The sequence below is a fragment of the Astyanax mexicanus genome, chromosome 14, assembly GCF_023375975.1.
Source record: "Astyanax mexicanus isolate ESR-SI-001 chromosome 14, AstMex3_surface, whole genome shotgun sequence".
In the NCBI taxonomy this organism is placed as follows: domain Eukaryota; kingdom Metazoa; phylum Chordata; class Actinopteri; order Characiformes; family Acestrorhamphidae; genus Astyanax; species Astyanax mexicanus.
The window spans coordinates 21,018,489-21,034,295 of NC_064421.1; the positions used below are offsets into that span (position 1 = coordinate 21,018,489).

Genomic DNA, 15,807 nt, shown 5'->3' on the forward strand with positions numbered 1-15,807 from the left:
AAGAAATTCATTCATTGTGAACTGACATCTCCGGCACCTCCCAAAGCATTCACATTTCATGGGGATCCTTCCAATTTCTTACCATATGCCTAGCTTTATATTCTCTGTGCCCCTTCCATCCCGGCCCAATATGGCTCCTAATATGAACTATATTACTTGTTTGATGGTAAACAAAATTTCCTTGAGGGATGTTTGCTGAACTTAATGAGGTGTAACTAATGGTGAGCTGCCGTAATTACAGCTAGGCAAAACCCGACGGGACGGGACAGACCAACCATTGATTCTTGGTTCAAACCTCTTCAAGTACTAATCAGCTTCTTTGGTTCGGCAACTCAGGCCTTCCAAAGCTATTGTGGGGCCGTGTCACTCTAGGTCAGTAGTTATTAGTGGCGACTGAAAACAGTTTCTTTAACTACTTATGGGCAGCCTGAATAAGATGCATGAGGAACTTGGAGGGGGGATTACAGGCTGGCCGGTGTAGCGCAGAGCAGAGACTGAGAAGAATGTGACATGGTTTGGTAATAAGGGATGCTTGCCTCTCTCTCTTTTTTCGCATCTCTCCTCCTGTAGATGTAAAGCAGACTTCAGAGGAATGAACTGCTTTTACAACACTCATGCACTCTCATACACACAAACCAAGCTGCAAAATTAGACAGAACACAACAGTATCATTCTGAATGTGGCCATGTGTGTGTGTGTGTGTGTGTGTGTGTGTGTGTGTGTGTGTGTGTGTGTGTGTTTTTGTTGCAGTATGTGTGTGTGTGTGTGTGTGTGTGTGTGTGTGTTTTTGTTGCAGTATGTGTGTGCTTGGCAAAGGGATTGTTGGAATGCACATCACTTATTTAATTTTATGGAAATCTATTAGAGTGAGGATTGCTTTCTGAGTCCTCTGACCTCCTTGAAATGTTTTTCATACTGCCTGAGGATGATTATTTGCCTGCTATTTTCCCCCAGTTTGAAATGACTAGAATTAGGAAAGTTTGTGTTTCCTAGGGCACAATCTCATTCATGACTGGAAAAAACAGGGTTTCTCACAGTCACATATAAAAGACCTACATTAACTCAGTCTGTAAAAACCCAGTTCACTGAAACACGGTTTAAAATTGATAACTGGCTCATTCTGTAGAATGTTACAGGTCATTTTGGCTACATTGCTCCCAAAAGCAATGTTCGCCCTTCAGTTGTTGCTGATGATCTAACGTGTCAGGGTTAAACTTGGCAAAGGTTTCAAAGACAATGAGAAACTGAGTGCAAAAGATAATAAAGGGCTGAAAGCAATGAAAACACCTTAACAACTTCACTGTTAGATTTCTGATATTATCTGCTGCTTCAGTTGTGGCCCAGACAGATCTTAGAATTAAAATAAAAAACAAAACAAGCATGCACTGCAAAGAGTGAAATAAACTATTTTCAGACCTCCTGAATCGGCAGTAACAGAAGTGGCTCTTGTGGTTGGGGACATGCAACCTCCAGCCTGCTTCACTGTGCTACCGTGGGGGTGGGGAGCTCTCTTTCTCTCTCTCCAAAAAAGAAAAAAAAAATCCAAAATGTGCCAAAGGATTCCAAGAATGTAAAAACAAAACAATGCAACAAGCCAAATAAAAATCCCCAAATCCATGCCTTTATATTATACTTAAATTCATTTAAACATTGCAAACTCACAGTTTCTTACAAGTGGGAATAACAACATTTAAAGCTATGTTTTACAAACCACAGCACACAATGAACTAAATCAATGAGCCCACTCCTGCTGCTATCACCTCTTTTGCCTCTTTTTCATGGGTTTTTATGACTATTTATATTCCAGGCTCCAGTGAAACCTATACCATTTATTATTTGAGTACCACATTTAATGCATGCTTTTCTTTTTTTCCTCCATGATCACGATCATTGTTTAGACATAATCTCGAGCCATTGTGCTTATAATTTTGTAAATTATTTCATGAGCGCTGCATTTGTTCCCACAAAAACTGTAATGCTGACGTCAGATGGCCTATTCCAATTAGTGCTGGCCAGGTTGCTAGGTCACCATGGTCAATTGAAAGACACATCAATAGAACTTGAAAAGGTTTCTCTGTGATCAGACCTTCTGACATATTAAGTAGAATAATGGCAAGGGAAAAAACAGACAAGGCCTCTAGCCTGGATTCAAATTACTCGCTGTTAAGAATTTGTTTGGATCCTGCAATTAGCAGCAAAGAATAGAGCTCCAAGAAATCCAGGTCAGAGTAGAAATGGACAGTAGAAATACTACATCTCTTTGAACCTTTATGCTTGCGCTTTCCAAGTACTGAATAGCCAGGAAGAAAAAAAAAACAATAGAGGTATAGCAGTAAACCTACCCATAAGATAAAATATTGACACCTCTACTGAAACATGGCTAAGCAACCTTCCATGTTGTGTTGATGCAGAACAGCTGGCTGTAACTTTAAATGCTCTTAATCTCTAGTAGGATTTTTAATATAAATATATAATATAGAATACGTTTAAATGGAACATCATAATTATGGAGGCATAATACAAAAAATGTCAAATCTAACAATAACAGTTGTAAAGTCTGAAAAGCAACACAATTACCCTTTTCATTTATTGTTAGACATCATAGAGTTTACAATTGTTTTTCATTGTAAACACATGATTTTGACTGGTAAAATAATAACCTGTATTTGTTTATGGAAAATAAGGTTTGCATAATCCAAGCTTTGGTGCAAATAACAAAACAGTTGTAATATATATATATATATATATATATATATATATATATATATATATATATATATATATATATATATTATGCTGTAAAAACTCACACAGTTGTTCAAACTTCAAGAGTCATTGCGGTGTAATGCTAAAGACTCAGAATAATGAGGCCAGAACAAGGTCATAATCTGTCATTTAAATGCAGAAACTGCCTCCAGTACCATGTTATTTGGATGCAATTTGTAGATGCATTCAATCTTCCAAAGGCCACTTAAAGCAATATCATAATCAGCTGGCAACAGGTTAAAGCATGCTTTTCAAAAATGTTGGACAGCACAGCCATTATCAGACAGCAGCTACCTGATAATGACCACATATCCTTGTGAGGCAGTAACTGGACTTTGTTTTCCATCAAGAGAAAGATAAGTGCTTAAGGCCTATAATACATTCCTAATGACCGCTAATCACTCTCAAAAACATCGAGTTTGCCCGCTAGAAATGAAGTTAGCACTGCCGTTGACCACTCTCTTCATAACACACCTTAATGTAGTGAGGTTTCGACAGCATTTCTGAATGCAGTTGAAGTTAATAATATTCGGTTGTCACTTTGATTCTACGACTAAATCAAATAAGCCTAACAGTTCGCGTGGAGTATGAATAATTGTTGAAAATATAAGGTTTCCTGTACGTTAACGTACAGACATCAAGTGAAGACAGAAAGTTGAATGTCTTTTTCGTTTTTTAGAGCAAGTTTAAATATGTTCTTGCTATACATTACATCACAATCCCATTATAATTATATGCACATATAATCACACCTGATGTTTAAAATGTAGGAATGAGGTTTTTAGTAATTTTATATTTTTACTAAGACTGAGCCAGACTGAATATATTCTGTCATTGTGGCGCTCTTGGTATACTCGAAAACGGTAGCTTTGTCGTTTTGCTTTTATAATATATTTACGTATTTACTGTTATAAATTATCCACATTGAGGTTATTTGTCAATTTACCGAATAAACATACCTATACACTGTGTGCTTTAGGACATTATTTCTTATTAATGTTAGCTAAGAAAAATCCGAATAATGCAGGCGAGAATAACGCACATGGTGAGGTCTAACGAACAAAACTTTTCATGGATTTTCTTTCTTTCTCTCCATATATTTTTTTAAATATAGACATAAAAAATATGGATGTTAAAATGTTAAGAATATAAAAAAGCGATTTTAGAAATGTATTTATGTTGTGCTAAATATATTATGGAATGGTGAAATATAAAAAGCATGAAAAGTTCATTCTATTATTTTATATTTATTTGTTGGTTCATACCAGAAATCTACAAATTTGCATTTCATTTCAATTGAGGCTCATGTTATCTCTTTCTATTATTTTATTTTTGGAACTGTATCAAATAAACAAGTACTCTCATTTTAATATATACAGTATTTTGTAAAAAATTAAAATGAACACAATTGAAGAAGTATTTTATAAGTAAATTAGTCACGTATTTGTATTTATTTTATTTCGCTTATTTGATTAATTTAATTAACTTACATTTGATGTATAATATTTTAACAAAGCAGGCAATAGTTTATAGTACGACAAACCAAACTGCGCTAGTATCCATGTATGCTTCTTTTGGTACCTCTTAAAATTCATCATTTGCCAATGCTAACTTCACCTCCTTCGACCTTGCTTTTACCTTCCATTTGTTTTGAGCCGCAGCGTAAGGCCTAATGAAAACGCACTCCAAATTAATTCCCGGAGAATGGGCTTGCACTTCAATTCATTTATTGTTAACGTTCAATTGGTTTGAAACATATACAGCAGCCATCGTGTATGTGTTTTTGTCTTAACTTACAAAAAAACCCAAAATAAAATAAACAACAGAATAAGACATTTATATTACAGGTAAAACAGAATCAAGTGTTAGCCAAATATACAGTCCCTACCTTTCATTAATCTAAATGGATACATTAGCTTACAATAGTCATATCATTAAAAAAAGAAAGTTCAGGTGTTCATTGCGAGAGGGTCGTTGAGAGATCGGGCCTCTTGAGGATTTTCCGTGGATCTTAAGTTCGTACCTGATATCCTAGCATCCCGTTCCCTGCCTTTAACCATGGACGAGGAGCAGCGACCTTGTTCAATAACAGATAACCTTCTACTACAACAATACGAGGGAGTCCAAAACGCACAGAATAAGGCTAGAAACAGCTTGTCCTTCAAAGGCAGAAGGATTTCGTGTAGAAAAAAATTAAAATAATCATCGCGCCCTCGAAAAAGAACAGGTGGCACACATGGCTCGTCTCAAAAGTATGTTTTTTTATCCGTTCAATTGCTCCACATTCTCACATCTCTTCTGCTTTTGGCCTTAGCTGCAGTTCAGAGATTTAGAGTAAATGTTTGTATAAAAAAAAGATGTATAAACGATAATCAGTCCTACCACGTCCTGCCATACAGCAGATTTGACGTGACCATGTTATTGGTGTAATCTACGGAAGTGTCTATCTGTCCCATGTTGCTTAGTGAAGAATGGAGGGATGGAGGACTTGGTGACATTTCCTCTAGGTCTTGGGCCTGCACCATCGCGCTGACCTGCTGACTCTGGTGCTGGTTTAGAGGGTTACTCGTGGCAGGAAGCACGACTCCAGAACCGTTCTGCTGCTGATGTTGCTGCTGTTGCTGCTGCTGTTGCTGCATCTGCTGTTGGGTGGGCGTCGGTGTGTTGGAGCCATTCTGACATGGCTTGCCGTCCTTCACCAACACAGGCACGGCCACCCGTCGAGGCGACTGTTGCTGCTGGCACAGGCCGCCGTCCTGCTGCAGCTGCTGTGCCGCCTTGTCCTTGGCCTGTCGCTTCATCTTGTAACGGTGGTTCTGGAACCAGATCTTGACCTGCGTCGGGGTCAGGTGGATCATGCTGGCCAGGTGCTCTCTTTCGGGCGCCGACAGGTATTTCTGCTGCTTAAATCTCCGCTCAAGCTCGTAGACCTGCGCCTGGGAGAAGAGCACGCGCCGTTTCCTCCTCGGGGCGGCGTGCAGGGGGGTCATGGCTTTGGAGGCGTCTGCCATGCCGCTCAGCGTGCCCATGCCCGTCATGTTCATACCTGTGGAAGGTCCCATGAATCTAGAAACTTAAAAATATACATAAACACGTACGCTGTTTATTTGTTTTGTTTTTTTGTTTGTTTGTTTGTTTTTACGCATTAAATGCTAGTTTAAATTAACACTGTCAGTGTTTACATAGAAACGCGGAGTTTGCGCACATAGACTAGGCTAAAGAATATGCGAGAAATCAGCTTCATTAATTAATCGAAAAATATTATAAAGTCCACAGTATATTGTAGAAAAAAATATAATTATGTTGGTGCGTAAAACTTATCCATAATTTGCATTTCAAGACCGTTTAAAACAGATCTAAAGCTCAGTCAAAGAATACAATTTTCAGACATGCATTTAAAAACATAAGCAAAAAAATGTAACTTACTTGTTGAATATCTCGGGTCGGGGTTGGTGCCGTACCACCCTGTCGCTGCAGCACTGTTTCTTATAGTTTCTTGGTAAGAGGGTAAATCTCCCATGTTGGCAATGCTGCCATTGCAGTAGCCCCCCATAGCGCCGTGCGAAAACTGGGAGACGGAGTGTGGCATGTGGTAGGTGCTGGCCACCGTGGCGTTATGGCCCATGGAGTGCTGCTGCATACCCGTCTGGGACACCTGAGGCTGCCGGTACGCTCCCAACGGAGACGCGAGATTCCCCGTGCTGTCCATGCCACCAAACTTCTTGTACGTCTCTTCGATTGGGCTCAAAATGTCTGTCACTGAGAAAGGTGTCGTATGCTTTGGGCTCAGCGACATGGTTCAGAGAGCAGGTGGATGTTTGGTGGTGCGGCTCAGCCGATGTTGTTGTAATCAGCGCCGTTCTCGTGCAACGTCTACGTAAGAGAGTGCTTGTGGTGTGCCTGAGATCCGATTGATCGCCTTCGAGGAGGAGGCGAGCCCTGGCCACTCTTTAGCTCGGGTTTATTGTAGCTAGGCGCCAGGTTTACGACAAACAGGAGGGGCGGAGCGACGTCCAGGACCGCCAAACAATAGTCATTGACATCTCAGCAAGATAATTGAGAAAAAATGCTGTTAGTTTCATATTAACTTAAGCATTGGTGCCAGCTGAAACCTTTCCCTTCCCACAATTCCCATTAAAAAAACTCCACACTGGTAGCATCATTTAAATGAGGGTTCCCTTCTTTCAGCCACTGTTTTCATCCAGTCCAGTGCGACTTTTTTTCTTTTTTTTCTTCTATGCTCTGTTGCTCTGCGTCAATAGGGACTTCCATACTTTTCCTCAAGTTTGAGAGCACTTTGACGAGACATAAGCGCCAGCGAGTACCGTCAAAGAGGCACAATGAAGCCCCCCTCCACTGCATGACCTAATTTGTGCGTCTTGAGCATCATTTTGCGCCACCAGAGAGGGGCTCTTCCAAATTAACTCAAGGCAAAAAAAAGTCCTGACTACAGAAAAGTGACATTAGAAACCTTATATATGTAAGGCCACCTTCTGTTCATTTTCACCTGTTCCCTCTAAGCATCTAAGATCGAAGGATCGTTTTTAAGACAATCGGTGAGCATTATAATCCATTATTTCGTTTTATTTTAAAACCTGTTAGCATATACTATTTTCAATACAGTCTTCTCTGAAAAGACGTTAAGCTAAAAATGAAAAGCTTTATGAAGTATATTTTACACTTGCATTTCCCATCGGCTGTCAGATTATTAATTACCACATTTGCCTTTTTATGAATTAAATATAAAATGTATTATAAAATATTGTTGGTATTATTAGGCTTATTGTTTCTGTAGTAATGTCTGTGTTTTGCAGCCTTTTCTTAAACAAATGCCCGTCTGTCTGACTGTATTTGTAGTTATTAATATCAATGTGGCTCTTCGAATAATCGAAATTACGTCAGAACACATATTTAAACCAAAAGAGGCTTAAGAACAAATATTATTACTCCTATATATTTATTTGGAAATGTATTTAAATATAGAAATTAAAGTATATTAACTTGTTGAAATAACTGAGAACAGACGTCTGCGCAGTACCTATTAATGGCGCAGTATCAGTATAGGTAGTAGGCCTGATAAGGTTTAATAACATTGTTGCATATTTACTTAGCACACGTCATGCTTTTTAAGATTTAAGACTATAAGATATAATTATCTATTCTTAACTATTTACGTACCTATTTCATCCAACATATGACGGGATTCAGCTTAAAAGTGTTTATGTTGACATGTTTAGCTGCTAAATTACATTTAAATGTTCATGAATTAAATGAAAGTGAAAAATACAAAATTAAGGTTTTCCAAACTTATGAGTCAGTTCTCAATCCTAAACTGGTATATATATATATGTTGCTTATAACTTTTAAAACTTGCTATAATACAGTTAATCAACATCATTTTCGCTTATTAACAAACTTAACATATAAATGTTATTTGTTTATGCCATAAGCACTATTATCAGCCAGATCCTGTCTGATTGCAGTCTGCCTGGTTGCTCCTAGAAACTTGGCTGGGATCTGTGCGTCTCGACCATTAGGTAAATGAGCCGGGCCACTCAACCTTGTGGAATATTAAGGCAGAGAGCATGACCGCGGGCCAACGAGCTTACTCTGCAGCAGGAGAAGCCAGGGGCTGCCGCACCGCTCAGGACATAAAGTGTAGCATTTTAGTTGACCAAATTCTTCTATGTGCAAGCCGTGCGTCATTAAGGAGCAGACCACCAGAATAAACAAGTGCAGGCAGGACTGGGACGCACCGGACAGCGTTTTCAGAGGTACAGAATGTGCACACTATATAGCATATAATGTAATGTAATTTACGGCAGATAATATAATATACACTCTATATAATCAGTTGAGTAGCAAGATCATTTATGGACTACAACTACCAGGTGTCAAATAATATGTTACTTTTATTCAAGGTGGCTCACAAATGAGTGTGTGTGCGTGTGTGTAGGCGGGTGGCGCGCGGGCTATCACGTCCGTGCAAAAACAATGGAAACAATAACTTAACAATAAACAGAGCTAAGTATTTAGGTGCAATATCTGATACAATAAAAACACAAAACACCTGCCAGGTGTGAATTTCACACTTTAATGTGTTTTTATGAAGACTTTTGCTACATCTTGGGACAAATATATTTCTCGGTGGTAGCACCTAAAATTCTTTTTCTGACGCTGAAGCTAAATAAAAAAGGTCATATTCTTATCGATGTTAACGTTTACATTGTACATGCTGGTAATTGTCACCTAAAATATTGAAATAAAATTTGATTTGGTTTATATAATTAAAACGTCAAATAATAGCATCCTCTTTACGCACTGACGTGACTGAGGCCACTATATGGATAACAGCACCATTTCTGAGAGCGGCATCTCTGCTTGACCTTGAGGTGGTTAACAATATATTGTCTGACCAGCTCAAGCTCTGCTTTTACTCTCATGCTTCAAAAAGGCAGCAAAAATGTTAAGCGTCATTGGTCAGCCATCAAAATGAAAAGCACTGGTGCGCCTTTATTTAAGATGCACGCCGTCTCTGATATGTCTAGAATATACAAGATAGCAGTCTTGCATTTTAAAGAAAGGTATCCTGGTTTATACAAGAATAGTGCACACCACTATGTCCGCTGTGCCAGGCGCACGGAGGCGCGCGAGTTTAGCCACCAGAGCGGAAGGTTGGAGGGGTCAGTGGAGGGCAAGAGCGCTTGGAGTGAGAGCTGGGGTCCTGACCCACCATCTCAAAGATTCAACAGCGAAACAAACGGTCCGGAGCGAGCAAAAAAGGGGACACCTCGCAAATCACTGGCCTCGTTTGCAATTCTATGTATTTGAAAAAATTAAAGACCAGCGACGGTTTAAAGCAACATGTTTGTTTGTGCGGACACAGAACGAACATGCTGTGGTCTCACTGCTAATCATATTGATACAACGTGCATTGATCGCTCTAAGCAGCATATAGTTTCTCTCAGAGTTGGTTGTGACTCGAACCACTCTTCAGTGAGCAAAACACCCACGAAAACAAAACAGTAACTTTAAACTCACGCCTTTGTTCTTTTTTGGATTGCGCAGTCAGTGTAGTGGATGCGCCCAAGACGCACATCCAAGGAGTATCCTACAATTTGTGCCAAGTGCGGTGAGGATCCGGAACCAAAGATCCACAGACAACGCGCCGACCACTTTGTTTTGTTAATTTAGAGGACAATTTACATAAATTAAGATCGTCATATCAAATCAGTTACCTTTTCTAATTGCAACAAACTGGTAGGAGGACACGACCCATTTGGGCGAAATGCTAAAGTTGCTACTTGTTCGAAGCGCATTTATCTTATTAAGCGCCTTAATGTAAATGGCGTGTGTAACCTGTGCTCAATAAGAGTCAATGTATTTCCTATCAATTTGCAATGTCTAATCCCTACTAATGTATGACTTCAAATGCTTTATGTTCATAATAAATTTATAATCAATACATTTCACTCAATTTTACACGTTGTGTTTACATGCTTACAATTCATTCTAAATGTGAAATAAATGACTAATGCCATGTTAAAATAATAGTAAATATAGTAGTAAACTTTATATATTTATTGACCTTTTTATTATTTTCAACACTGAAGCACTGTCTGAACAAAGCCTTACCGACTAGTGTTATGTTTTTTGTTTAAGAAAAAACTTCACATGGTTACATGTTTATTTGTCGACACAGGAAAAAGAAAAGTTATTTTAGCCTTTCGAAAAGTAATAATTAGACTATGTACGTCATGCTCAGGCAAGATAATTAAATATAATACTAAAATAATAAAACAGGATAAGTTCAAACTGGGATATTTTAAGTAATTTTCCAGCGTGGAATTGAAATATATATCTCCCCCTTTATTCAGTTTTGCATTACGAGTATACATTACAGACAAAGAACATTTGAATATTTCTTTATCGGGCAGACCTAGTTTTATCTACCGGTAGCGATTGTGATTGCTTTTTGTTTTTCAAGGTCGCGCGTTACTTCTCATAATGGACATTATTATTATTATTATTATTATTATTATTATTATTATTATTATTATTATTATTATTTGTTTATTTTTATTTTTAATACCACTCTAGTGTTTTAATCAAATTGAAAATAATACTTCATCCCTTTAACCTTGAATTCTTTTTTAATTGAGGTGTCCTCGGAAAAGGTTTTATATAAAGCCATGTTCACCAATTATGTTGTCAACCATTTTGTGCCAAAGCAGGCAGGTGCTTGTCCCAGCTCCCAGGCTGCCTAGAAAGCACTCCTTAAACAGTCCATACCCACCGTTAAGGAGGTTAAAGGTCCTCCCAAGAGTACCAAGTATCTGACAGGCCTCTCCAAAACCTTATTCTTCGGTCCAAGTTTTCATTCAAATGCAATTAATGAAGCTCGATGGACGAAATGATGCTAATAGGTTGCAAAAAAACACATTGCTGTGGGGACAGAACCATCTAGGAACATGCAATACCCATTCTCGCGTTGTCTACATTTTTTACGGTTTACAGAATAATATAACCTTCCGAAAGACAGTGACTCAAAGAGAGATATAAATAATTTTTTTGCTTGTTTTTTTGGCGACGAGCAAAGTCAACACCTGTTTTCTCCGTGACCAACGGTACCTGCACCAATGTGAGGATATTTTATATCTTGCATTGGTGTGCATTTATGTAAGTATATAAAACCGTACCGTTTTAACCGCTACTGATATAACCGGCATTTAAACATTTAAACTGCAAAATAGACCTTAGACTATTTTATAGTGAATAAGGCGCATCCTTTAATCCAAATGACGACTATTGTATTTTTATGCAGGTAAAACCTTAATCATGAGAGTCAAGCCGACTCTCGTAATACATATATACCCACATTTTTGGAATAATTTATACATGTGAACGTTTTAATCAACCAAACATGAACACTGTGATTTCATAAACTGATCGAGGACATTCTTTAGCTCCATAATCTGTGAGCAAAGAATAGTAAGTAGATGGGAAGCTAGCAGCTGAGTATAAATCCTGAAAAATCGCTGCCGTTGTAGATAACTATAGGTGTCTCCAAATTATCTGATAATATTTTTATGTGTTTAAAATAGTGTGGGTTACATCTGTGAATTCAGAGTAGACAGCACAAAAGTGAAGCAGTCCATCTGTACTCGTGCTATGCAACATCAATTTCCTAGTGGTAACTTAAGACACATGTGAGTGTAAAAATAACACTGTGAGTTTAGATTTTAAACTAATTTGATCTAACGGAATAAATTTACCACATTTATGGTCTGAGAAAATAAAATATGAAAATAAGAGTTCTACACTATTAGCTGTATATTGAGCTCCGATAGATTTTATAGGTGGATAACTGTTGTATTTTACTTATGCATATTTTCCTTTGTGTGTGTGTGTGTGTGTGTGTGCGAGAGAGAGAGAGAGAGAGAGAGAGAGAGAGAGAGAGAGAGAGAGAGAAAGAGAGATAGAGAGAGAGTCGACCGCAATGTTGTTAAGCAGGGAATTATGATGGACACTGCGTGTTTGTTTGTTTAACGTAAGCTAACGATAAGTAATCATCAAATCAAATCAAATTTATTTGTTTAGCGCTTTTTACAACTGGTGTTGGCACAAAGCAGCTTTACAGAAACATAATCACAGGACAAAGAATCAGGCAAAAACATTAAACATACAAGTAAAGTAAAGTAAAGTAACAGAAGTAAACATTTTAATTTAAACAGAGCAGATTCCAGGCTTGAGAGCGCTGACCCAGTGCAAAGTACAGTTACTGCTAGAATAAATACATTATTTTTGTAAAACTTTTAGTTTGCAGAACACTGTAGTTATGCTAAAGGATTTCCTCATTTAATCACCATTTTCATAAATCTGAACTTAATGATTTATTCGGTGTATCTTTAAAACTGTTAATGCACTACAAAGAACATGTAAAATGCAGATTAATTAAAGATATTTAGTAAAATTTATAACCAAAAAAGGGTTACCTTTAGAACCCTGACAAGTTAAAGAACCATTTAAAGAGCTTCATGGTTCTTTGTCTGGCTTCAAGATTTTTTGGATTGGTGGAAAATAGGGCTCCACGACTGTTACAAGTCAATGAATCAATATTTTCTGTCATTCTGTCTGCTTAGATTTAAGTTCTACAGTGCATTTGAAGATTTCATTAAGGAACAGTATTGTTGCATACATCAAAAAGAGAGAAAACAATTCCTAATGTGGTGTTTAGAGTATTTGCGTGTTTAACTGTTTAGAAGTGAATTCACCATCTTATCTTAATGCATTAAATATTTTGTTTAACATTATTCTTCTTCTTCTTCTTCTTCTTCTTATTATTATTATTATTATTATTATTAATAATAATAATAATAATAATAATAATAATAATAATAATAATAATAATATTATTATTATTTCTGTGAATACATAAAAAACAAGATGCCATAGTCTGCAATTGGCAGACTATGAAATATATATATATATATTAGTAAATATTTAACTAATTACTTTATGAATAAAAAATAAATACTCATCATCCAAAAATAGCCTAAAAGGACGTGAAGGGTTTTAAGGAAGGGAGATGAAGGTTACCAATATCAAAAACATTAAATAAAAATAAATGGTTAAATGAATATGATGTGGGCAATATTTATTGATTTATTTATCATGCAGAAGTGGTGTGTAATGTATGTGTAATGCACCGAGATGTAATCTCGGCATGTAGTTGTAGAGATTCCAAAAGATGTCCTGTTATAATTCATCCCATGCATCTTAAACATTTTCATGCAATTCCTGCAGATTTTGCACTAGGTAGAGTGTTAATAGCCTAATAACATACCAGACATATTCAATCAGGGAATAGGTCTGGCAATGCAACTTGCCAAGGCATAGCATCTGTGTCTTCAATGCAAGCTTTTTAGATGGCAGCAATGTGCAGACAAGCATTGTCTTGTTAGAGTAGTGTACCAGAGTGTGCATTCAGAAAAAGTAAGACCAGTAAGACCAAATATTCCAACCTAAACCATGACCCAAGGGCCTTCTGGATGTGTGACCAATGACAATAAGCCATTCATCTTGTGGTTGACAACAGTGCCTCCATGCATGAATTTGTTAGCCGTCTCCACCAAGAAGTCTTACTGCTATTCCGAGTCACTCCATGACAGTCTAGCATGATCATTGTAGTCTTTGGTGACATTGACATGATTTTAAGCACAGTCATCATTATAGTCTATGTGCTGAGTCCTGTATTCTGCAGCCATCTGCCAATGGTGCTGGCACTAACAATCTATTGGGTCTCTCTCTCGCTGTGGTTTGCAAAGGATGCTACCAACACAACAGCATAGTTCTAAATGGAAAGAATGTGCAATTGGATGATCTTATAGTCATTCAGGTACACCAATAAAGCCCCTCTTTGCCTGCATTGCATACATGGCAGAGTCTTTAACTTAAAAATGTCTCACAATGCAAAACTACCCTCCGTATTTCATTCCTATCAGTTGATTCCTTCTGCGTGGAACTATTTATTTGATAAGGTGTGTATTTGTTATTCCAAACATGCTCCGTACATGTACTTTGACCTTAAAAATTCTAGCGTTGCCCAAGTTTCCTCTACAAAAACTAAATATCAACAAAATTAGCCCATACCATAAAAAATTATAAAGCAATAAAGCTGGTATCTTTCATGAATTATATTTGCAAAGTGAAATATATAAAACTATTGGCTCTTTTAATTAAAGCTTATATTTGTAAGGTAAAGCACAAAAGTTGTTTGAGTAAACATTATTGCACTGACTCTGGAACCAGTGCAGAAGCACCACAAAGGCTCTTGGATTACTTCAGAAAGTGAATGTCCACATGCATCTTTAAACTATAGTCAATTTGATCAATACTTAACTGGAACTACAGCCTATAAATGCAGTCAATAAATGCATGTATATGTATGTGAAAGTAATTGTTTAAAAAATGTATTATATTTGTAGATATTTTGTTAGAGTTCAGTGCGAATTGCAAAAAGACACTAATCTGTTCTTATTAGTTGCAAAAAATGATGAATAATAAAGTAGCAATTAGCACTACTAATATTTAAATTGGTATACATGTAAATATTATATTACACAGCTCATAGTTTAATTTCTCTTGTATTATAATTCATCTTCTTTTCTTTTTTGTTTGTGTTAATAATTACGTGCCAATCACAGTAATTCAGTTCTGTTTTCTGAGATCACAAACACACTGTATTCAGAACAAGCTATTTTTGTTCCTAAACTGTATGTCCTGGAATAAATTGTATGTTTCAAACTTAATTGAGTTCACATTTAACATCAAAGTATTTAATTGAATAAAATAGATAATTTCCACAATGAGCCATTTAAATCATTACCTATTATTGTACAATATATTACATATACACTCTGCTATGCTTAAAACTACCATTTTAATTACGAGAAACATATAACATGATAAATATATTGACTTTTTTGCTTTGAGAAACACTAAAGTTTGAAAGCCAATTAAAACATACAACTTAAAAAAAATTACCCTCACACATAAACACACCTACACACATTCTGCTGTTGCATAAGCCATAATTACAAAGACTGTAGATACATACTGAACTAGACAATGAAAAAAAATAACTTGAAGCCAAACATGGATGACCATTTTACAGCTTCAATCAAGCCAAATTGCAGTGTCACTCCACCATTTAATAACAACAGTGTTGAGAGTGCAGCGTTATTATCTCTTCCACACTGGTGCTGCATGCCAGTGGTCACTGAGGTGAATAATCCGTGAGTAACTTTATTGCACTAATGAAACTATTTACTCTATCCACAGGATACAGAACATTTTACAAACAGACATGTTTATAAAGGTAAATGATTTTACTGGTGCATTTTTTTAGATGACAAGATATCAAGTTATGGGGGACACTCATAACTTTGCTGATGTGGCAGCGAGGAAGCATAACTTGTAGATGCATGTTCAGAAAGCCACATTTAAAAATCAATCAAATCTGCAATTTAGACCAGTGTG

At 36.9% G+C, this 15,807-nt stretch overlaps 1 protein-coding gene across 2 annotated transcripts; it reads right to left on the reverse strand.

Moving 5' to 3' along the window:
* Positions 1–4,476: 4,476 nt before the first annotated feature.
* On the reverse strand, positions 4,477–6,920 carry nkx2.4a (NK2 homeobox 4a). Of its 2 annotated transcripts, none has more exons than XM_049464241.1 (2): positions 6,193–6,920; positions 4,477–5,812 (listed from the first exon to the last, which is right to left on the reverse strand). In XM_049464241.1, exons 1-2 carry the CDS (start codon positions 6,560–6,562, stop codon positions 5,145–5,147), a joined length of 1,038 nt encoding a protein of 345 aa, XP_049320198.1. In that variant the 5' UTR covers positions 6,563–6,920; the 3' UTR covers positions 4,477–5,144. The 2 variants fall into 2 exon arrangements, with proteins under 2 accessions (XP_049320198.1, XP_049320197.1); XM_049464240.1 differs by having other exon boundaries at positions 4,477–5,839; positions 6,193–6,912.
* Between the last annotated feature and the right edge of the window lie 8,887 nt (positions 6,921–15,807).

Excerpts from the sequence above, each read along its gene's own strand:
- nkx2.4a (XM_049464240.1), bottom strand. The coding sequence starts at position 6,562 with ATGTCGCTGAGCCCAAAGCATACGACACCTTTCTCAGTGACAGACATT. Across the intron at positions 5,840-6,192 it reads CGACCCGAGATATTCAACAA|TTTCTAGATTCATGGGACCT; the intron begins GTAAGTTACATT and ends TATATTTTTAAG.